The 24053-nt window shown below is 40.5% G+C and overlaps 1 protein-coding gene across 1 annotated transcript in view; it reads right to left on the bottom strand.

The window, feature by feature from the left end:
- Positions 1-3383: 3383 nt before the first annotated feature.
- The window catches only part of apoba (apolipoprotein Ba), an 87794-nt gene continuing 67124 nt past the window's right edge, over positions 3384-24053 (bottom strand). Inside the window, exons 24-30 of the mRNA XM_041187430.1 lie at positions 22256-22455; positions 17527-17669; positions 14939-15345; positions 6711-14522; positions 6200-6314; positions 5098-5281; positions 3384-4850 (exon numbers count right to left, since the gene is read on the bottom strand). Coding sequence (XP_041043364.1) covers positions 3384-4850; positions 5098-5281; positions 6200-6314; positions 6711-14522; positions 14939-15345; positions 17527-17669; positions 22256-22455 — 10328 coding nt within the window. The remainder of the gene's footprint in view (positions 4851-5097; positions 5282-6199; positions 6315-6710; positions 14523-14938; positions 15346-17526; positions 17670-22255; positions 22456-24053) is intronic.

The raw sequence follows: 24053 nt of genomic DNA, 5'->3' as shown, positions 1-24053 counted from the left end.
GGTGGACTAGGAAGGTTCTCAAATTGGCCCAGAAACAGTGAGGGTGATGACTCATTTAGTTGAAAAGCCACCAAGAGGTACAGCAAGAGCTGACCTTCCACAACAGGGCAGTAGTGTCCCAAAAGATACAGAACCTACCTACGCAACTGACCAGTGGAGGGACCCCAATTAGATTGGACCCCATGCTCACCCACCTTAATGCAGAATTGCAAGGTGACGGGACAGGGTTAACCACCATATTTAAAATGATCCATAGCAACCCACCAGGCCATAGTACTGTAATCCTCACTGGTATGGATGTGGGAGAGGCCCATTTCAGAAGGCCATTTTCCTATCATCTGGGCCCAAGCTGACCCAAGTATAGGAGCCCTCTGTCCGCCTGTTGGCATGCCAACTCAAAGCACCTAGCACCAGAAGCTGCAATTCTACAGTTTGTGCTGGTAAGAGTGGCAGAGTCTCCTGGTCAGCCATGCTTGATGTGGAGTGGTACCCCTCAAACTGCAGCCTCTGGTGACAGGCCACTGGCCTGTTTGAGGAAAAACTAGCTATGGAAACAGGCATAAGCTAATGTTTTGTCTGCCTCGTGTACCACTAGATGCTGGAAAGTCTCTGGGCAGAATTTTGCCCTTGGTGGGCGTGCGGGCCCCACCAGCTGGGCAACAGGTGGACAGCCAACCCCCACCACCAAAATGGGGCCTGCCGCTCTTTTGAGTGGGCGGGCCAATTAAGGCCCACCCAGCGGCCTTCCCGATAGGAAGCGCTATGGGCTTCCTGTACGGGGGGGTGGGGGGGGGGGGTGGAATCCCCAGCTATCAAAGTGTTGGGGGGGGGATCCCCAGCTATCAAAGTGCGCTCTTTCACGCATGGGGGTGAAAGAGCGCACTGCTCCCTGGGACTAAGTGCTGTCTCAGGGAGATTAGTGACACTGTCAAAAATGTAAAAAATAGAGAAATAAAAATAGTATTAACATGGCCCCCTCATGTGACAATGTCAGATGAGATGGGACATGTTAATAAATATCACATTACATTTATTAAAGTTTTTAAAAAGGAACATGAAACCTCATCTCACCAGCAGATGAGGTTTCATGTATTATCAGAAGCCTGCTGGGGGCTCCTGGCCTGCCCATCAGCCTTAAGGTAGGACAGGCAGGTCTTTAATTACTTCAATTATCCTGTCAATGGGCTCAATTGGCCATTGACAGGTCGGTGGGCGGACAGCTGATTTCGCTGTCCGCCCGCCTTCCTGAAAATTTAAAGGGACCGGGATGACTCCATCCCGTGTCATTTTCCCATCAGCGAGTGGGCCCCGCCGACGGGAAAATCCTAAGTCTATTCTATGAACATTGTCTTCTGAGTTTTAGATTACCTTAAGTACGTTCGCTAGCTCTATTATTTAGCTACTCTTATGAAGATCAAATGAACCACAGCTTTAAACCTGGTGTTTTGCAGTCCTTAGTCTTGTTTCCTTTTCTCTTTTTTCCTTCCAACCTTTTTTCGGGACAACCGCTGTGGTGGTTTCACAAATCGACCAGAACAGGTCTCTTCTCCTTTGGAAGAGATCGGGGATTTGAGTCCTCTTTCTCTTTCTCTTTCACTTTGTCCAAGTCATCAGCCCCACTTTCTAAAAGTAAGCTTCCAGAGAACATAGATCTTCAGTTAATGTTTTCTCAATGTCCTGAAGCTCTTGAGTCTGGAAAGCCAGGGCCAATTTGTCAGCATATCTAAGAGCCATGACTCTGTAAGAGGGAGATCACTGGTGCATGTTGAAGAGAGCTGGTACAAGGACTGATCCCTGTGGGAGCCCGTTGCTGGTTATGTGTGAGCGGCTGACTTGATCTCCAAGGTGTACATGGAATTGTCATATGCTGATCATGGAGTTAATTAGTTGTACGGTTTTCACGCACTGATTGATTTTGGAGTGTTTCAGCAGTATATTTGTGCTCCACATCGTGCCATGTGCACAGGATAAGTCAACAAGGTGCTTCCTGTCTTCAGGCCTTTTTGTAAACCAGCATGTGAGGTCCATGTCAGGACCTGCTCAGAGCAGTTGTGGCCTGTGGCCTGTATGAAGAGCTGCCTGTTGGGGACAGTGGTTGGAGGGGGGTGGGGGGGATCGCTGCTTCCAGGGTAGGACTTAGTCTGTTTAGTCTTTTGGGAGGGAGACAGCAATCTTCACAAGGTGCCCCTGTTAACTTACGTTTACCAACTTGAAAATGTGTGAACTAATGCTATCAAGAAGGCCACTGGGCTCCCAGTCAATGCAGTAAAAAGCCACCGGAAAATAATTCAATAATTTGGACAGTTCAACCTAATTGAATACACATAAAACAGTTGCTGGGACTAGTTGAATTTAAATAACTTGCAAGTGCAATTCAAAAGGAGCTGCTAGAATATAAACTCAACCACAAACTTGTTTACTTATGATTGAAGCGTCTGGGCTCACCCTCAAGCACATTTTGCAGACGTGGATTTGTAACAAGTTACACGGGAACATGATTCAGATTGCACGCAGCCAATGGTTGAAATTCTTGGCCCCAAATTTCTTTCAGGTTTTGGGGGCCATAATATTTGCGATGGAGCAGGGTTTCTGGCAGCTGACTCCAGGTGTTCCAGATCCAATTAGAATTCCTCGGGTCAGGGTATGTACATGAAGCGGGTGGGAGCCTGCTGTCTTTGTGGCACACCCAGCCTCAGGAGCAGGGTTGGTTGCTGTATTACTGGGAAGGCCCTTTATTAGGGTATTTTTTTTTCCCTCTGCAATCAAGCCTTCTGGGAAACCATGGCCTTCAGCAGTTTCGCAGTCTCGTATTCCTTTCGCAATGCTGAACATGATCATTTTCCCTGCACCTACTGCTGCCGAGGGCATAAGTCCAGCACTGACACTTTGTAACATTATTTTACGTTGGGTTTCATTTGCTGATTAATAAGCAGGTTTAACATGCACTTACCTACAAAGGATTTAAGATTTAGATGATTGGGGAAAAAAGAACAGAACCCAATGTAATCAAGTCCCACCCATCTGCCACTACATGATGCTGTATTGCAGAAAAAGCTGAGCAAGTTTGTCTCTCTTATGTACTTGTCTAAGTTAAAGAGAATGCTACCCAGCTAAAATTATCCAAAAGGGCTTCATATTTTGACTTGAATCCCTCTATTTATCTACCATAACCAGAATATTTGTAAACATTCATTTGTTTTCTATTAGCAAATATGAAAATGAAATGATACATGAAAAGCTTGCCAAGTTATTAACAAGTTTATATTTAATCTCATTACAAATGCTGAAATAACATGTGATTGTTTCTTTTTCATTCACAAGCATAGTATATTATGCACACTACATAGTTTGATTCATAACAATTTTAAATATTCAGATGAATTTTAAAATTTTGATTTGACGTTCTTTGTTCTTTTCTCATTCAGGAACTTTTTATCTTTTTGATAGCTCTCCACAATCCTGTCCCATGCTAGAGCTGTGCTTCTTTGAAGGATCTGCTGTCCCTTGATGTTTAACTGGCTCAAAGTTCCTTCTTTCAATTGAGGTACATCATCAAATGATTTCCACTCAAGGGGGTGAGGAACATTAATTATAAGCTGCCCAGGTCGTCTTTCCACATATAGTCCCATTCCTTCAGTTAGTTTGTTTACAATCTGTTCCAAGAATCTAAATAGTTGTTCAGCAAATTTGCTTAAGTTTTCAACAAATCGATTAACTGAATATTCTCCTTGAGCAATTAAATTTTCATAGGTTTCATTTAGTTGAAAAATAGCTTCATCCAACTTAGTTTTAATTGTCCGTTTATATGTAGTTGTATGCTTCTTAATGTCTGAAATTGCAACACTCAATTTTTCTTTGGCCGTTTCAAGATATTCAGGAATTGTTTCTTCTCCAATTTCTTGAAAGTGAGTGCGTAAGCCTTCAAAATGTTTATTAAAAAGTTCTGTAGAATTTGTAATGAATATCTTTACTCCATCCTTCAGATTATTGACACTTGCAACACTGGCTTTAATAAATTCTTCAGACCCGGCCTGTATATTTATTTTGAAGGAATTTAGATATTGTTCAGCATCAAGACTATGCATGCTCCTTAAAACTTCAAGTACCTTTGTTAGAACTTGCTTCAGAGACTCTCTTAATAGAGGGAGTATTTCTGAGCCTTTAATGATTGTATCATCACCAGGAATCATCTTAAATTCCAATGCATTGAAGTATTCAACTGCATCTCTAAGATTTCTTTCTACAATATTATCAAGATTCACAATAAATTGTGTTGCCTGATTTATGGACATCATGTATAGCTCTTGCCCTGTATACTCGTCGTCAAGTCCAGGTAGCTGAAATTTGGTGTCTTTTAAAAATCTGATTGCTGCATCAATTAAGTCCTTCAACTTACTTTGATATTCTTGTATCAAATTTGAAATGACATTTAATAATGTGGTGATCTTTTTCTCAAAGTCTACATTTTCTACTTCAGCTGCTGCTCTCTTATACAATTTCTTTGTTGTTTCTTTCACCTGTTGATAGTTTGAAGCGATATTATCAACTGCAGACTGGAGACGACTGTCAGCTTCCTTAAGGCCATTGATTGCTTTTCTGTGTGCTTTATCAACAATATGTTTCATCGACTCTTTGGCTTTTGAGGGTACAACGCTCAACTCTATTCCAAGATGTTCAGTGTGATACTTGTTTACACAATTATAGATGGCTTGAATCATCTTGGGTATTCTTTCCTTCAGGCCATTTGCCATGTCTGTAATAACGCCATTTGTCCAGTTGAACTGCACTTGAATGTTGTCAGGGTTCTCCAATGAAATTTTACTACCCAAAATAATTATTTCAGAGGATGTCTGTGGAAATAAAAATTATGTACATTTATGTTTCATGCAAAGAATGAGATATGAATCATTGAAATAGCTTAGAAGTGACAGATCCAGAAAATTTGGCAGTTCATCCTTAATATTTGCTGTTTTACATTATACATGCAAGGGCTGTGGATGGAAGCATCATTATTTCTAGTCCAATAAATTACATAAACATTTTTTGTTTTGTTGCATTCAGTTCATATTTCTCATACACAAGAATAAAGTTACTTACTGGCTCATGGATATATAGTTTTGCATACAGAACATTTGGCCTTTTCTTTTTGATTACCATTCCTAGGAATCCAGCAGCTGGAGAGGAGACTGATGAAGAAATTCTATCATTACTCTGCTGCCAACGAATACTAAGGTCTGTGAAAGTTGGACTGATGACATCTACTCCCAGATGACTTGTTATTCTAACAGAGAAAATGTTAAAAAGGAATAGCTATTTACTGTAATAAGAAAATGACATTTTCTATTAGTACAATATCATAATTCATATTTACAGCAATAAAAAACCATTACTATTTTTTGTTTATTTATGAGCAGATCACCACTTGCAGAACCTGGGTTCTGTAAAGGGTGTGTGATCTACTGCACCAAATTATCACCGGAGTGGTGAAGATCAAAACTTGTCCATGAACTGCAGGCAAAATTCAGAGAATAAATCACAACTAAATTTAGTGGGGGACAAATGCCTTATCAGAACCAAAAGAAACCTTAAATAGAGGATGGGAATAAATATAGGATATACAGAATTTGAGAAGGATTTATAGCCTATATAACCCATCCTAAACTAAGAAAAATGTACACTACTTTATTTCTCATACCCTAAACTTCTGTCTCTGATACAAAACTATCCAATTCCATCTAAAGAAAATCTTACTATATTGGTTCAATCTAAGTTGGCAATTGTTGTAAATCAGCAGAACTTCCTGCAGGAAACACCCTTGTAATATAGCCCTTTGATTTTCCTTTATAAAGCAGTCAACCAGGAACGGCTGTATAATCGGCAACTAATTAATTAACTATCCATTTATGCTCCTGCTACAGCTGTTAGTTCTGCTCCAAACATGAAAAAACTCCTCTTATTTTATATTAATTAGTCAGGTGCAACCCTTTTCTACACAGCTGGGTCCCATATATGTGACTGAGACTTTGATCTATTATTGGTTGCCATTCAAACCAGCATCTCTATATAAGGCTTAACTTTTAAGCTCTACCAGAAAACTTGTTTATTAAGCAATTGAGGATGCTTTTTGGTAATGACGCAAACTTAAAAACTCCATCAGATAACTTATCACCTAAAAAGTTAACGAAAATGTACAACTTACCCTGAATGCTGAAAAGTGCAATTCTGCTGCCAGTCGACACTTAAATCAGGATGGGCAAATGTATATTTTCCAATAAGATTGTAGGTATCAGTGGTGGTGCTTAAAGTTGTGCTTGCTTTAAAAAAGGGAGAAAATAAATCACCTTTCAAAAATACACATAAAAATCTATTAATTTGTATGTTGAATTCCTCTACAAGAAATATATTGAACCCTCCAAGATGCTTTAATCATAATTATATTAATTATGTTAAATAAACAAAATAAATTATCTAGACAATATTGCAAAAATATTTCAGACATCTTCCATATCAGATACAATAGCGTATGGTTTTAAATATAAGACATTTAAATAATTGTAAAAAAAATTACTGAATTAGATTGTCTAATTGAAGTGACTGTTAAAAGGAATAGACTAGACAGAAAAAGGCACAAAGGCAAAAGTATAGTTTAATAGGTCAATAAGTAAATGTGGCAGTTTTTAAAGAAACAAATTGCTGTATTTTCAACTTACCATCTAATTCATATTCCAGAAACCGCAGTGTAGAACTGGATGTTGCATCGACTGCTGCAGTGAAGATATCTGCTCCATTTTGATCCGATTTCACACTTGTAATCCATGTAGTATTGTATATCGGTGACGAAACTTTGACATTTCCAGTAAAAGAGTTAAATGCTGGCAGAACAAGTGCTAGAGGTAAGCTTGCTTTCAGTGGTGGGATCTCCACTGTCTTTGCTGGGATTGTTATCGTTGGTAGCTCAAAGTCTGCAATTTGCTTTGCAATGTTGTCCAGCTGCAGATAATTTCCAGCTATTCTGAAGGATTTTGGCAGAGCAAACTGAGAAATCATGATTTTGAATTTTGGTATTGCAATTTCAAGGTAAGGGATCTTGTAATCCTCAAAGTAAGTAGAATTAATGTTCACTTTAGGAAAGCTAACTGTAGGAAAATTTGGCAAAGATACATCAAATGGAAGAGTATTTATGTTTGATGGTATAGCAATATCTGTAAAATTAATGGCGTATGATGGTACCTGAAGGGTAGTATATGGAACTCTAAATTCAGGAGTGATGATTATCCTGGGGAGCTTTATTTCTGAAAACTTGAATTTATATGATGGCACAACAATGTTTATCAGAGGTATTATGGTCGTTGGAAACTCAATTTCATCAGGAATGTGAACTTTTCCAATCTGTGAAGACAGGTTGTTAGGAATCATTTCCGGTACATTTTTGATCCATTCAGGAACATGAAGGGTAATCTCAGGAATATTTATCTTCAGACCATTAGCTAATAGTGGCACTGATAAAGTATTAAATAAACTGTTTCCATTCTTTGTGAACACTATTGATGTAGATACATTTAAGTATTGTTGCTTCTCTTCACTAGTAGTCAAGTCAAATTTCAAAATGTCCCACAAACTTCTTTCATATAATGAAATAGTTTTCAGAAAATGCACATGTCCCTGCAGGGAACCAGCCATGTCAAGATGTATTCCTGATCCATTGTTTACTAGCTCCATCTCATCACTGAAAACTGCTGACAGGAGGTGACCATTATTATTCCATTTCACTTCTTGGACCTTTGGTTTGATGGCTACAGTCACATAATGTTGTAAATCTGCCTCATTCCATAAGCTACTGGGTTGAGAAATCTCAGATTGTAACTGTGCAGTCAAACTCCAGAATGCTAATTCTAAAGTTGCTTTAGATTTTTGATTACCTTTTGTTTCAAATGTTGATGGAAGTGTTTCAAATGTTGATGGAAGTGTAAGAATGTTATCAGCAGAATGATCCCAGACGGCAAAAAAACGTTCTGTGGATACCGCTACAGCAAGGTTTTCATTCGTTGTGATCTTCCAAACATTGCCAGAAGCTGAATCAACCGATGAACTTAGCTCAAGTTTTACATTGGAACGCGTATTGTTTGAACTCAGATAAATACTTGCTTCATTGCTCATGCTGCCAGAAAATTTGTATTGCATATTTCCTTCAATGTGAGCATTGGTTGAAGTTTCCACATTTAAGTAGGATGCAAAGTCTCCCAAGTTCAGAGAATGGGTGACACTTCCTTGAACTAAATGCAAGTTGTCAGTTGAAGGCACTCCAAAGTTAAGGGACATCTTTGATTGCACATTAGGCTTGGGCTTTGTTTTTCCATTCAGGTCATGTTCGAAATTAAGAGCAAGGTTGAAAAGTTGAATCATTACTCCAGTAGAAACTGAAGCCTCCATGTTCCTCCTTGTTAAACTTATGGTGCTCTCATGTTTTCCTTGAATGATATCATGCTTAACAGAAATGGCTGTTGCTAATTTCAGTCCTCGCCGTCTTGCCAGACTTGTTGTTCCTTTTGCTTTGAAGTCTGATGTAAAGATAGATGAAGATGAAGCACTATAACGGGCAATTATGTCTGACTGGTTGAAGAGTTCAAAATGAGAGGTCAGAACCACTAAACTTGATTTGAGTGAGAAATCACAGGTCAAGTTACCGATAGCAGGAACTTTGATGGTATCTTGTATACGTGGCATTTTGATCTTTGGAAATGACAAGGTATAAAAACTGTCAGGTATATGTACTAATTTTAACCCAGGAGATGGTATAGCAAATGTGTACGAAGGCATAATGAAATTAATAATGGGTAGTGTAAATGTAGGAGTAGTAATATTTCTAGTAGTAACAAAACTGAAAACTGGGATTTCTAGCCTATAAGGGGAGACTTCAGCCTTTAGTCCTGGTATAGTATATCCTGGTACATTAAGCATTCTTGTTGCAGGATTTTCTTGCTGTATATCATATTGTGTTTTTCTTATTAAGTCGAACATGTTGTTTCTTGCCTGTTGAAATCTATCAGCTGATGCCGAAAGGAAATCATTGACCCTATTGTAAATTGGCTCCGTATCTATTTTGAAGCTATGAAAATCTTTATTCTTTTTGTATTCAGTCTTTATACTTAAGCCAAGTGATTGTCGGGTTGTTCTCAAAAGGGATTTGAGTCCTGCATGTTCCCACAAAGAATAATTATGAACAGGGGGAATTCTGAATGATGAATAAGGAATCAAAGTTTCAGGGATGGAAACGGGTATGGTTAGGAAATCAAGGTTTGCATCACCATTCACTCTAAGATGCATATTGATATTTTCTTCACTGTTACTTACATAAATATCATGCATATATTTGTACTGGTTGAATGTAGAATTTACTTGCCATGAGAATCGTTGTTCATTTGGATTTAGTGTCAACTCATAGTTATTTAGGAATTCTGTTTTTCCAATGAGCGTCAAAGGGAAAGAAACCTTTAAATCAGCACCATTCTTTCCCACAAAGCCAATCGCAAATGGTTCTGCTGTAAAGTGAAATGAATTTGCCACTGTACCCATTGCTGCACCATTAAGTTTAGCATTGTGAGATCCTGTCAGTTCGACTTTTAAAGGTGCTAGATCTGCTTTTCCAATTGCATTCATGACACAAACTGCAGAGTCAGTGATATTTGCTTCTGCATTAAAAGTTAATCTGGCAGAAAATGAAGGGAAGATCTCAGTCTTGAAATTCTGTTTCATCTTTACATACTTGGTGTTGGTATCACCTGAAAATGCAACTATAAGAGCAGGTGCATCCAGGTTTAACTTCAGCTCACTTTTGTGTGCTCCTTCATCAGAAAAGTCTTTAAAAGACCATTTTCCATTCCCAATAGTTGTGATAGATAGTGCTGCACTCTTTTCATTAGAAGAGGTTTGAATAATGTTATTAAGTGAAACTTGGCTTGATAACTGTTTATGTGGAACATTGAGGTTGTGTTCATAGATGGTCCGTATTTTTGCGGAAAGTGCTTCCTGTATTTTCATTGTTATTACATTTATTGTTTCTGAATTATAGGCTTCAGTGGTAATTGCAATCTTAGTCTCTGCTTTTCCATTCACAAAGGGTCTTGCAAAAGTAAGATTACCCATGTGATCAAAAGTTATAGCTGTGTGGTCAAACTTCATGCTTTCACTGAGTTGCAAGTGAGTTTGGTCAGGAGCTGACAGACGGGCATTTGCTTCTAAGTTGAAGGATAGGGTGTTTACAATTGACTCACCATTTGCTGTGATAAAAGCTAGAAGTTCTGTTCTGTCTTTAACAACGTCAATGTTATGAATACCAACACTAGTATGGAGTCCATAGACAGGACATTTAAGAGTGAACATGCCAGTGAGTTTTCCGAATGCAGGAACTGACACTTTGTGAGGTATACGAGGAAGTTGAAATTCTGGAATCTTAATGTCATCTAACAGGAAGTTGTCTAAATCCACCTTTGGAATTTTTAAATCAGGCATGTGGAATGCACTGAAATCTATTTCAGGAAATTTTACATCTGGCAATGACATAACCTGGAAATTTAAATCTGAAAATGTATTGAAGTCTCCTATGGAAATGTCAAAATTGCATATATTATCTATAGTTGTGATAGTAAAATTCTTAAGCTTTTCCAAATCAATTGTGACAGCAGGGACAACAAATAAATTCAAGACAATAAATGATGGAATATCAATTCTGGAAGGAATTCTGATGTCTTTCAGGTTGTTTAAGTTGACATGGTAGGATGGAATTGTTAGATTCGTCAGAGGTACTGTAAATGATGGTGTGTTGAACTCTCCTTTTCTAATAGCACGAATGCTTATCTCGAACTCAGGCACAGATATTAGGCCTAAGTGCAGTTCTGGAACAATAAAACCTTCTTCCAGGTACATTTGGATTTCATCGAATATTTCTTTGAAGTTGTACTTTTCTGCCAAAATAATAATTCCCTTTTCTGCGTATTCATATCCTGATGAGAGGTGACCAACAATTATTTTGTAAAAGTTCACAGCATCCTGCCAATGTCTTTGCAGTTCCTCATGGATATCCATTTTACTGATCCTAACTTGTAGATCCTTGAGTGTCTCTCCAAATAAAGTTTCCAGGAAATTGCGAAATGATGTACCTATAGTTCTGAGTACATCTGCCAACGGGTTGATCAATTCATTGAGATTTTTTTGTTTCAGTTGTGTAACGCAATGCACTATTATTGACTGAACTTCCTGTACAAACTTTTTCACAGCCTTAACTTTCTGTGATAGTTCTAAATCTTCCATTTTATCCTTGACTACATTGATTATGTTTAGGATCTGAGCATTTATTTTATCAACGAAAGCATTATAATCAAACTGTCTTAACTCTATAATAATATTGCTGAGGAAATCATTAATTTTGTCAATCAATTTTTGGTAATCATATGATTTTATCTGTTTAGTTGCACTATCAATGTACTCAATTGCTCCACTATATGATTTCCCGATTATTTTTTTGAGAGTAGTTATAGCTCCTTGTATTGTGTCTTCTACCTTGAATGTTTGAATGAGTTTTACTGTTTCAGCCACAAGTTTCTGAGCCAATACGTCAATTTTGTATGTAGTGATAACCTGCTGTATCTTGGCATTAATGTTGTTAATTTTATCATGAATTTCATAGTGCTCCAACAGCCATAAGAGCCCATTATACATTGTCTCAATTATTTTCTTTATCTCTTGATTATATGTATTTAGACATTGTTCCAATTTTTCAATAAGTGCATTTAAATTACTTTGTTGCATTAATCCATTAGCAAATTCCTGCAGACTGAAATTCTGGAGTTGCACCTGTAGTTCTTTTAACTTAACTTGAAGCCGAGCTTTAATTTGATATTCTTCCTCGAGACTTTGAATCCAATCAACATTCTCGTAAAATTTATTGAGAATTTCCTGCATTTGAATGATGATCCTGGCAGATTTTTCAGTTATTTCATATTGTTGATCAATTTCTATCAGTTTATTCACAATTCGGTTAATGAAATTTTCAATGGCTTCCTTTAATTTAGCTTTGTCAATTTCTTTCAGATAGAAAATAACTTCTTGGAGTCTGGTCAATGTACCGTTGTGGACTTGCATTAAAACAAACTTAAGGTGTTCGGGTATTGATTGATACTCTTTTAGAAACATTAACACTTTATCCTTTGCATCATTAACCTTGATGTCTAAATTCATGTCCTTAATGGAATCATTCACCTGGCCTAAAGCCTTCTTGCATCTCTGGACAAATTGATTAACTTTAATGTCCTTCAAGTAATTTTGAATGCCCTCCAAAGTATTTAAAATGACAACTTTAAATGACTCAAAGTAAATGGGCAGCTGTTCCAAGAATGGCATGTTAATAACATGAACATTCCCGTTTTTATCATATTTCAGGCTACCTGAAATCTGAAACTTCTGAAGCTCAGCTTGATCAACAGAATTTAGCACATTGGAGGGGAGGAAATTAACTTTCTTTAGACAACTAAAATCAACCTCTGCATCACATGCAATATCCATGCCAATTTTTTCTGGAATGTTGTAGGCATTAACAGTTTGCATGTAAGTATTATCGTTTAACTGACTCTTTAATGTCCATTTGCTTGTCTGCTCAGTTGGAATGAGCATAACATTTAAATTGTTTTCCAGAAGTGTCTGTGTCAATCTTCTATCTGGCAGTTTATGTTCAGAAGTTCCTTTGAAATCATGATGAAGCGCAATGGCTAGTGGCTCTGCCTTCATTTGGAGATTATTGTTAAGCTCTCCACTGTGCAAGCCCCAACCATCAATATATCCTTTAGCAGAGGTATCAGCTTCAAATGTGAACACAAATGGTATAGCTGTAGTGTGTACATTATTTTGAAACTTCACTGCTCTTGAATTGCACAACGTGTCACTGGAGAATTTTGCAGAAAGTCCGTTAATTTCCAGGTTCAGCTTGTGGTTAATATTCATACTTTTTAATTTTCCAGTTGTGTTTGCCTGTATCAAAGTTTTCCAATCAGCATATTTCAAGATATAAACATGAACCAAGTGATTGTCCTGCTGCGATCCTGTCAATTCACCCTTAAATTCAATCTTGAGAGGTTCAAGTGAAAGTTGCACAATGTGGGAAACATCTAGCTGGTGATATTTGAATCTGTTGTCAAAATTGATTGAAGCTATGAAAGGTTGCATATGCATTTCAAATTTTTGCTGGTATTTGATAGTAGAATCTAATTGATTGCCAGCTGTGATTGTATTTGATGCAGTTAATGTCCAGAAGCCAACAGTAAAGTGATTTACATTGTTAAATGTAGTTTCTTTGAACAATGCATCGGTCATTGCATAAAACATCAGCTCTTTCTCTTTAGTAAATTGAAGTTCAATGATATTGGTTGCTTTAGTTTGAAGAGAAGCACTTGAATATGAACTGGTGGTATATATTCCACTACTGTTTGCTTTTCCATCCATATTCAAATTAATGAAATCATTTTTTTGATCATTGATACCAATGCTCATGATGATTCCATGTTGATTAATGACAGTTGTGAATGCATGTTTCAGATTGAAAGGATGTATATTTACACTTGAGGTCATTTCAGTTGACAGACCACTGTTACCAATTTTCAGAATACCTTGGTTTGTTACACCAGCAAAATCAATAACAGACTTTACCTCTAGAGCATCAGCATTAAGTGTGCCGGACAAGATGCTGTGGAACTTCTTGTCATAATAATCTGCAACCCATTGCTGTTCAACTTTAACATGTCTTGCTAATACTATAAGACTCAGACCATTTGTTGCAGCCATCTTGTTGTACTTTCCAGTTGTGTTCGAGGAGAGACTGAATTGGTCTTCATTATAGTTCAGTTCATCTTTGGTTTCAAAGGTAGCACCAAACAGTTCACCACGCAGTTTATTCACCACCTTCAGCATTTCAGGGCTTTTGGTCATTTTTATGTTACTGCTGAAGTTACCATTCCTGAATTCGCCTGAAGTATCACATTTCAATTCAAATTTCTCTGTTTTTACTTTTAGTTTTATGAGATTTTTCAAATTTGACCATGATTCTTCAGTGTTTGATGAGAATGTGAAAACACCCTTTTTGTAATCACCATTCATTCTGTTGGTAACTTGGAGCGGCGCTGAATTAAAGTTTAAAATAGAACTTCCACTGCCTTCACTGTTGATGGGATCAATTGTTTGAGTCATCCTGTAATTCCAATTAGAGTCATATGAAGCTACATTTAAAGTTCCTCTTGCACGTCCTTGTATTTCTATGATTAAAGATTTATTCAGAACCTCATATGATGAAAGCAAAGAGGCTTTTGCTCCTAAGTTACTGAGTGCAACCCATTCATAGTTTGCCTCAGCTATCATCTCATCTGAAGAATTATACTTCTCAGATAGCTTCATGGAAGACTGTAGTAGTTTATGTTGAAATGATGAAGAGATACTGCGAATAAACATGTCCTCTTTTTGTTGTTTTGAAAGTACAGAACCTATGGTACATAATTTTAAATTGTGAGTGCAATAATGTAATGTATTCAAAGCTTAATATTTATAGCTATGGATATTTTAATATTTAATAGTTCTAATTAGGTTCCATACCAGGTGCAATTTGTACAAAATAACATTCAAAAATAAGTAAATTTAACTGAACTGTTAACCAGCATCATCTGTGATTTTGTTCTTTTCATTTGCCATAGTATGAGCTTTGCAATGTCAATTTCAAATTTTAAGCGTAAATCTTCTCCTGGTCTTACTATCAAATTTATAACTTCAGACATGCTCTAGTAAAATATATCATACTGTGAAAAATTAATGCTCTTAAAGGGCAAGTAAATTTTCAGAAATCCACAGAATTTAAAGACAAAGATTCAATTATTTCAACAGAGTTCATGAAGAAATCTCTTACCTTTCAGATGATAGGACAGATAGTCCAGTGCTGAGACTGCTTGGATATCTACATCAGCAGCAAATTGTTTTCTGCTTTTCTTTTTACTGTATTCCATCATGAAGTTAGAGGAATAATTGTAGTAATTACTGTTCATCCGTGTGGAGAATTCCAGCTTGTCAATTAAAGGAAGGTGGAGAGTAGCAGTAGTTGGTGTGGAAGTTCTTTCTCCAATAGGTGGAATGAATACTGGTGGCTTGGTGTATTCAGCAGATGGTGAATTTATTCCAAGTGCTTTCATAACCATTGGCTGTACACTCATTATTTTTGAAAACAAAGGATTTCTTTCATTCATTATTCCACCGAAAGGAATTGGAATTTTAATGGTCAGCTTATTGCTGCTTAATGTGCCGGCGATGGAACCATGACTGTAAGAGAAAAACAAGCAAATAAATAAAATGGAAGAAAAGCATAGAATTTTCATAAATGTATCTAAGCACAACAAAAGAAAAAAAATGCATTCGTCGTGTGTGCACTTTGCAGTAAGGAATAAAGAGATACGGGCAGAATTTTACATCCAGTAGGCGGGTACGCGCCCGACCTGATTGGGTGTAAAATCGCGCGGGAAGACATCGGGCGAGTGCCCCAACACCGTCCCGCGCTTGCACCACACTTCGCTCAGCGGGCGCGGGCGAAAGTCAGAAGTGTGCCCACGAACCATTTAAGAGGGCAATTAAGCCCATTAACGGTGCAGTTGACACCGATTTTTCATGGTCCATCCAACCGTACAGTTGGCGGGCGGGAGAATCGACCAGGCCGACTTTGTATTTTTCACGAAACCTGGTCCAAGGGTGGGATGAGGTTCCCGTTATTAAATAAAATTAAAATAAAAATCAATGGGCAGCATTTTTATCATCTATATGTTCAGGTGTCTGATTGTGATGCTTGGATATTTTTTTTTCCCTTGATATTCAAAACTTTATTTCATGGTTTTCGGGCCTGCAGCTCCCCGAGGCAGCTCTTAGCCTTCAGGGAGCTTTCTCTTAGCCCTTGCCCGCGCCCGCGGAAAGGTCACTGCCCGCCCTCCTACCGCCCCCCCCCTCCCTCCCCCCCCACACCCCGGCAGCGCTAAGCTTTTCAACGTGCATTTCACACTGAAATTGTGGTCGGAGGGGGCGGTGGGGGGGGGGGGGGGGGGGCGATCGTGGTCGGTTTCCCGACCGCTCCCAGGCCTGTCGATCACGCCCGCTTGCCAAGCTGAAAATTCAGGCTATGGTGAACACCAATCATTGGGGGAGGGCAGTGACACAGAAAGAATAGCATTGGGAATTGAAAACAGCTTCCCAGTGCTACCTGCTTGCCCCACTGCATGCCTCCCATTCGTCACCGCCAGCTCTCCTTTGTGGCTATAGACTCGGCCACACCCATGACTGACCTTGACTTCCTGCTGCTCCCCCACCCCGTAATAACCAAACACCGCCCACTAAAATGCTAAAGTCTTAATTCCCCCCCCCCCCCCTTTAAATAAGAAATTTAATTATGAAAGAAAGAGCAACTTGAAGCATATTTAGAATTGTATTTATTTTAAAAAGCTGCTGGAACAACCTTTAACTTTGCAAAATAAATGTCTGGATTTAATAACACTAATATTATTGCCTAATTTAAAGTCTACTTTCTAAAATTATTGCACATTAAGAACAAATGCATTAATAAAATGTCTTTTTCTACCACTTTAATGTACCTCTAATCTTTAGTTAACAGACACATTTTGAACAGGTGAATTCACTCACTTCTTGTTAAGAAACACTTAATCACTTCCTTCTGCCATGCTATTTCTGTCACGCCATCCCCCCTACTATCCTTAAAGTATAACATCAATGAGTTTGGAGTAATCTTCAATTAATTTCTACAAATTAAGAAATGCTAAATTCCGTAACCCCAACTCTCCACAGAAATCCGAGGAATAAAATTTGTATTGATGAAAAGGAAAATAGGTCAGTGTGTAAAACCAGTTATTATGGTGCTTTCGCATATTATCACATACAAATTTATATTGCTCCTGTGTAAAACGCTGGTTCGGCCTCAACTAGGGTATTGAAGCTGTTCTGGACACCACACTTTAGGAAAGATGCGAAAGCTTTAAAGAGGGTGCAGAAAAGATTCACAAGAACGGTTCCAGGAATGAGGAACCTCGGTTATGTAGATAGATTGGAGAAGTCGGGACTGTACTCCTTGGAGAAGAGAAAATTTAAAGGAGATTTGAAAGAGGTACTAAAAATCATGAGGGGTCTGGACAGGGTAGATAGGGAGAAACTGTTCCCATTGGTGGAAGGACAAGAACACGCTGAATTTTAGCATATTACCAAGTAATTGTCCAAATAACTGCAAGTGAAGAGGAAGAGCCCAGTCCCGAATCCCTGCTCACTTGGAGAGCACAGGAAATGTGGCCTCTAGAAGCCCTTTCTCTGACAACATTGTTTTAAAAATGAGTGCCCACAGGATTCATGTAATTCAACACTGTGCTGAGAAAAGAAGACTTTATCTAACGTTGATAGAAATTGCTTTAAAAGCAACCTTTTGCTCCTTGAAAATAAGAAAACACAACTTACCTGTTCAGAAATAGGCTTTCCGGAGGAGTAAGATATGATTTTATTTGCTCCAGATCCATGTCCCGCACAGCCTGCAATTTGCTTTGAAAGGTGTCAGCAAGTGGAACAGTTACAGCAGCCTGTTGTAACCAACTATTGCTAGCCTGCCAAAAACAAAAACATCAGTATTTTTTTTTATTGTGCCTTATCCGTGAAAAATACAAAAGCAGATAAATTGGACAAGGCCTGATTACCTCACACCCGGTCCTGCTGAGGCATGCAAACTTTGTGTTGCCTGTTCACAGGGTCACGTAATCACAGAAGAAGGCCATTTGGCCCATCAAGCCACTTGCCCCCTGTAGAGCAATCCAGTCAGTCTTATTCTCCCACTCTAACTCTGTAGCCACGCAAGTTTATTTCCCTCAAATGCCTATCCAAATGCCTCTTGAAATTATTGATTGTCTCTGATTCTACCACCCTCACAGGCAACAAGTTTCAGATCATTAACACTCACTGTTTAAAAAATTTCTTCCTCACATTTCCCCTGCATCTCTTTTCCAAAACCTTAAATCTGTGTCTCCTGGTCCATGTACCATCAGCTAATGGGAAAAGGTTTCTTTATCTACCTTATATAAACCTGCCATAATTAGTGCAACCCTATCAGATCTCTCTTCAATTTCCAGGGAGAACAATCTAAGCTTCTCTAACCTTGTAGCTAAATCTCCTCATCCCTGGAACCATTTTGGTAAATCTCTGCACCCTCTCAGAGATCCTCATATCTTTTCTATGTGGCAACCAGAACTGGATGCAAGACTCTAGTTGTGGCCTAACAAGAGTTTTATAAAGATTCAGCATAACTTCCCTGCTTTGGTATTCAATGGGTCAGATTTTCCTCTTAAGAGTTAGGAGCCCCAAGTCAGGTCAGTTCTCGACACGTTCCCGATTCTAAAAGTCAGGGAGGTCCCATGGGATTTTTGTCTCTAGGAGTTGGGGTCAAGCTGAAGTCTGGTGTGATTGACCGACAATTTCGTGAGGTTGCAAGAGGGGCATTTTTTAAATCCTGTTTGCTTATTTTGTCAGTCTCAGGGACATTTCAAAGGCTTGCCAGTGTTAAAACATGGCTCACGCAAAAAGAGAAAATGCTGGAAAAGCTCAGCAGGTCTGATAGCATTTGTAGAGGGAGAAACAGAGTTGACGTTTCGAGTCTGTGTGACTCTTCTTCAGATGTCCTATGGACTAGAAACGTCAACCCTGTTTCTCTCTCCGCAGATGCTGTCAGACCCGCTGAGCTTTTCCAGCATTTTCTCTTTTTGTTTCAGATTTCCAGCATCCGCGGTATTTTGCTTTTATCTTATTATATGGCTCGTTGGTTCTATCAATTTTGAGATGCGAGAGAGTGTCAGGGGCAGGGGGCAAGCCTGATAGGTTACCCGGGTTGGCCACAGGTCAGTGAGGTGGAGGGGCAACCCTCAGAGACTCCCTTTCTGCAATGGATGCCCTCCCGCAAGGTCTTAATTGAATTAAATTTTTCGCTGCCCATCCAACCTTACAGTTGGCAGGCAGGCGAAAAGGCCAAGCGGCCTTGGCATTTTTTGCGAAACTTCATCCATGGGTGGGATGAGGTTTTGATCCATTGTTAAAAAAATAATGTTCATACTAATTTCTATCGTGCCCCTGCTCAACATGTTTTTTAATGTCTTAAAATGTTTTCGTTTGATTTCTTTTACATCTTCATCTCTCTGAGACAGTTCTGTGCCTCAGGGAGCTTTTCCTGCATGAACTTGTGCGCTCGTGACCCCCCCCTTTCCCCTCCCCCCCCCCCCCCCCCCCCCCCCCACCAATACAGGCAGCACTGACTGGGCCTTCATTGTGTGAAATCGTGGTCGTGTCCCGATCGTGGGTGACAGGCAGCTTTCCGACCACTCCTGCCCGCTCCTGCCGAGCTCGCCCGACAAGGTCTGGCCTAAGACTCTGAGGCCTGCTTGTAGCCCCGGCAGTGACCACAGTTCCAGGTGGCTGTGCTGGGACTTACAGAGCTGCCAGACAATCAGATTGGCTGGGAGCTCTCTGAGGCAGGGCTTCTGGCTGACTGAGGGATGAGGAGGTGGTGGCGTAGTGGTATTGTCACTGCCTCGCATGTTTAGAAACCCAGGGTAATGCTCTGGGGGCCTGGGTTCAAACCCCACCACAGCAGATGGTGAAATTTGAATCCAATAAAAATCTGGAATTAAAAGCCGGAGGATGTCCATGTGTGGGAGGGAGTTGTTTACCGAGGGCAAAGTTATAATTCAACTTCTGTAAAGTGGGGCAGGATTTTTTGGATGGTGGGGTTTCTCATCCCGCCACCTAGGGAGTCGGCTTTGAATGCATCCCCACCGATATTGGCTGCCCCTCAACCATGAGCGTTAATTGACTGGAGGTGGGACTCCTGCCCCTTACTCGCCTTACCTTGCCTCAGAGAGCTGCCAGCCAAGCTGATTCGCCAGCATCTCTGTAATCCCAGCCGTGGCCAGGACTGCGGCTGCAAGCAGTCCCCAGATTCAAAGCCCAAGAGTCCAGGAGCAGGTCCATGCGGGCAGTCTCATGGCAGGGTGGAGGGGTGAAGCCCAGGGAGGTGGGGAAAGAGGGGTTGGGGAGCTGGAGGTCTTCGTGGAGAAGTTGGGTGGGGGATGGTGTGGCAAAAGGAGCACCTCCTGGGATAGGGACCTTGTGTGGTGGTGGGGTGGCAGGATTGATGACCGATGTGGAAAGGAGGCCATTGAGGGAGGCACACCCATCCACTCCCACCCCCAACACACACCATTCCTGCCTGAGGTCTGAGCAGAGTGATCTGCTGGGCTTCCCTCCTGCCCTGAACTCCTAACTCCTTCCACTAATTATACCTTAGGCCTGCTGACTACTCTCCATAAATATCAAAAAGACACCCAGTATAACTATAACTATATGCACCCCATTCCAAGCTATGGCACCTCCATGCCCATTGACCACTATACAATGTATAGAACCAAAGAAACCTACAGTGAGAGTTGGACATATTAAAAAAAGCATTTAAAAAAGTAACTTATTCTTAACTTCTTCCTATGTTTAAAAAAAAGTCATTTTACTACAAGCTAATAAAAGTGTCAATCATCCAAACCCTTTAAAGTATCAACAACAAAAACCACAAGCCCCAAAATGGCTTGACTTGTGCAAACAAACATTATGAAATTGACAGCAGAGATCAGAGGCTTGAGCTGTCATATAAGCAATGTTTTCCCTGGGATGCAGCTATTTCAACAAGCTTAATGAATGTCTGGGCTCTCAGTTAATGAGGCTTGTCCGAGAGTACTCCTGAAAATCAGACAGCCCACTAACAAGATTGTAAATCCGGAATCACCATTTTTAACTCTGACTCAGTGAAAATCCAAGCCAGCATGTTAGATAAAACCTTTAAAGTGAAAAGGCAAGTTTTGAAGTTACAAAGGGTACATCATAACATGTCATTTCCCGTACAAAATGCCAACCCACTTGCTGTAAATTGACACAATGTTCTGTTTTTATTTATTTAAGTGGGTCTTCTGTGTTGTTATAGTTATACCAGGGGCTGAATTTGCCCCCTGTTGGGAGGGGGGCCGGTGGGTGGGGTTGGGGAGGAGGGGGGAGGAGTTGATGGGTGGGCACGTGCGGGGGCACTTCTGATTGGCACCCCTAGCTGGAGGCGCGGCATCATTTTACGTGGGTGGGCCATTTAAGGCCCGCCCAGCGTGATGTCCATACAGAAGCGCTATGCGCTCCCTGTGCGGGTGGTGGTGGTGGGGGGTGGGGGGGGGGGGGGGGTGGAAATCCCAAAATCGAGAGTGCTCTTTTTTGCGCATGCGCATGAAAGGGTGCACTCATCTCCCTGAGGCTAAGTGCAGCCTCAGGGAGATTGGCTGTACATGTAAGAAGGATAAAAATAGGAAAATAAAATTTCCCTTACATAGCCCCTCATGTGACAATTTCACATGAGTTGGGGCATGTCCATAATTTTTACAAAATCTTCATTAAAATTTTAAAAACCCTACATGAAACCTCATCCCACCGGTGGATGAAGTTTCATGTTTTTTCTAGTTGCCGCCAGGGCTCCTGGCCTGTCCGCCAGCCTTAAGGTTGGACGGGCAGGTCCTTTAATTACTTAATTGACCCTATCAATGGCCTCAATTGGCCATTGACAGGTCGGCGGGCAAGCAACTGATTTTGCTGAGCCCCCGCCTACCTGAAAATTTAAATGGGGCGCGGTGACATCAGAAGCTCCCCCCGACGTCACCGTGCGTCATTTTACGCACAGTGAGCGGGCCCCGCCCTCGCTCGCTGACGCGTAAAGTTCTGCCCCAGGTGTCTTTTTGGTGTTTATGGAGAGTAAATATACAGTCAGAAGGCCTAAGGCATACTTAGTGGAAAGAGACTGCCTCCAAACTTCTTCAAGCTTGGCTGGTCCAACTTCAGCCTGCACCCACCTCTCAGCAATGAAGTTCTCAGCTTTACGGGTACTTTCTCCCTAGGCGGACAGGCTAAACTAGGAATTTTGTCAACTCCCACTACCCACCTCGAGCATGAAAATCCAGGCTGCTGCATTTTTAACATCTTTTGTTTATGTGTCAGATTTCCAGCGTTTGTTTACATTATTTCTGTTAGTGGAATGTATTTAAACATCATTTTCAAGACCATCACAATTTTGAGTGCTACTGAGTACAATACCACACATTTCCCATGTTAAAATACACTGTCTTACCTCCATGGATTTGGAAATAATGTGCCTTAGTGTCATATCAGTCTGGGGAACTTTTCGATCTAAGATGTTGCTAAGATAATTATTCACATTCTTTTGGTATTCGGACATGTCAGGCATTTCCATGTTTGTGATTTTCTCATTAATTGGTTTGAGATCAGATGTTACATCTGAGTTCCAAGCAACTTGAATCTTCTTGTTATCTAAAAGTGTAACAGAGTGGAATAAAGTCAAAAAGGTAATGTCCCAGATCTAAACACAAAAAAAGATTCTCATTTTATGACTCTTAAACTACTCCGTAAATTCAGTTTAATTATGGATGAAATTCATCGAATGATCATTTCAATATCACAGTATGCTAAGGCCTGGATTTTTGCCATGCCGGTGAGGCACACCCACAAACCTGGCATTTCCCATCTTTGCAGGGGTGGGACTGGGCCAGGCTTCGTGCATGCACTATTTGCAGAGACAGCTGGCCAATTAAATCACTAGCCTCCTCAACTGAAGTGGGAATTTGGAAGAACAGAAGTGTGGAATCCAGAGTGTGCAGGTTAGAACGGGTAAGAGGGGATCTGAGCTTTGTGGATGTGTTTGGATAACACGGGATACTCCATTGGATAGAGTCCTAGGATACCTTTGGGAGATGTAAAGCACCCTTTGGGAGAGGTAAGGCACCCTTCGGGATGTTAAAAGTGAACATGATTATGTATTTTTACGCACAAACTCAGTGGAACTGTCAAGCTGTCAAAGAGCTGTCCAGCTATAAAGGAACTGTTAAAGAACTATCCAGTTGTCCATGAACTTCCCAGCTGTCAAGGAACTGTCACAGAACTACCCAGCTGTCAAGGAACTGTCCAGCTGTCAAAGAAATGTTAAGCAGCTGACTAGTTGTCAAATCTGTCAAAGCTATTCAGGAAGTGTCAGACCTGTCAAAGCTGTCCAGGAACTGTCAAACCTATCAAAGCTACCCAGGATTTGTCGAAACTGTCCAAGGATACTAGGTGAGTTGGCATGGAAGGGGTAAGGGTAAACAGTGGTCTGTGGGGCCATGGGTTGGAATGAGCTAGCACTAAGTTGGCATGGGGTATGCAGGCAATGGGGCGGATATGGGGGCATTAAGTTGGCATAGGACATATGGGGACCATGGGAGGTGGGTAGAGAGGCACTAGGTCGACATTGGTGGTATGGGGACCATGGGGCTGGGTGAGGGGCATGGGATGGCATAGGTTGGCATGGACAGGGGATAGAGAATGTATTGGGGCTCAAAGGGGCAAGGGCTGGGGGATTTGTTTTGTTTTATTATTATTCTTTATTTAGTTAAACACAGTACTGGGGCATAGAGGCAGGCCTTTCACCCAGCCCGCCTCTGCATCTGGTAGCCTACACATTCATTTCAGGGTCACCCACTCCGACTCCTGTTTCAGACCGCATGCCAAAAATTCAACCAAAATCTCCCGACACAGCGAACCTGACTCAGGGGTGAAAATCTGGGCCGAAGTCAGTGGTACTGGTCAGCCATGTGGGATGCTTTTATAGTAGCGTCTAAATGGGTGCAAAGTCAGTAAGTTATCCAATCCGTTTTTGCTGGTTTGAGCCATTTTGAAGCCCAAACCTCATTAACAAACAGCCAGCAACCTGCAGGCATCAAGCAGGAATGTTGCTACAAGAGGTTGGTAATTAGTCCATCCCATATTGAGGTAGGCAACAGATCAGGCTAGGGAAAGTGGATAAGTGATCCTGAATGAAGTCACGAAAGGGGCAGTCAAAAGGGGCATGGAGTTTTTTTGGGGTCCAGAAGGAG

This window comes from Carcharodon carcharias, chromosome 5 (genome assembly GCF_017639515.1).
Source record: "Carcharodon carcharias isolate sCarCar2 chromosome 5, sCarCar2.pri, whole genome shotgun sequence".
NCBI lineage: Eukaryota > Metazoa > Chordata > Chondrichthyes > Lamniformes > Lamnidae > Carcharodon > Carcharodon carcharias.
This window is presented reverse-complemented; position numbering and strand designations above follow the sequence as displayed.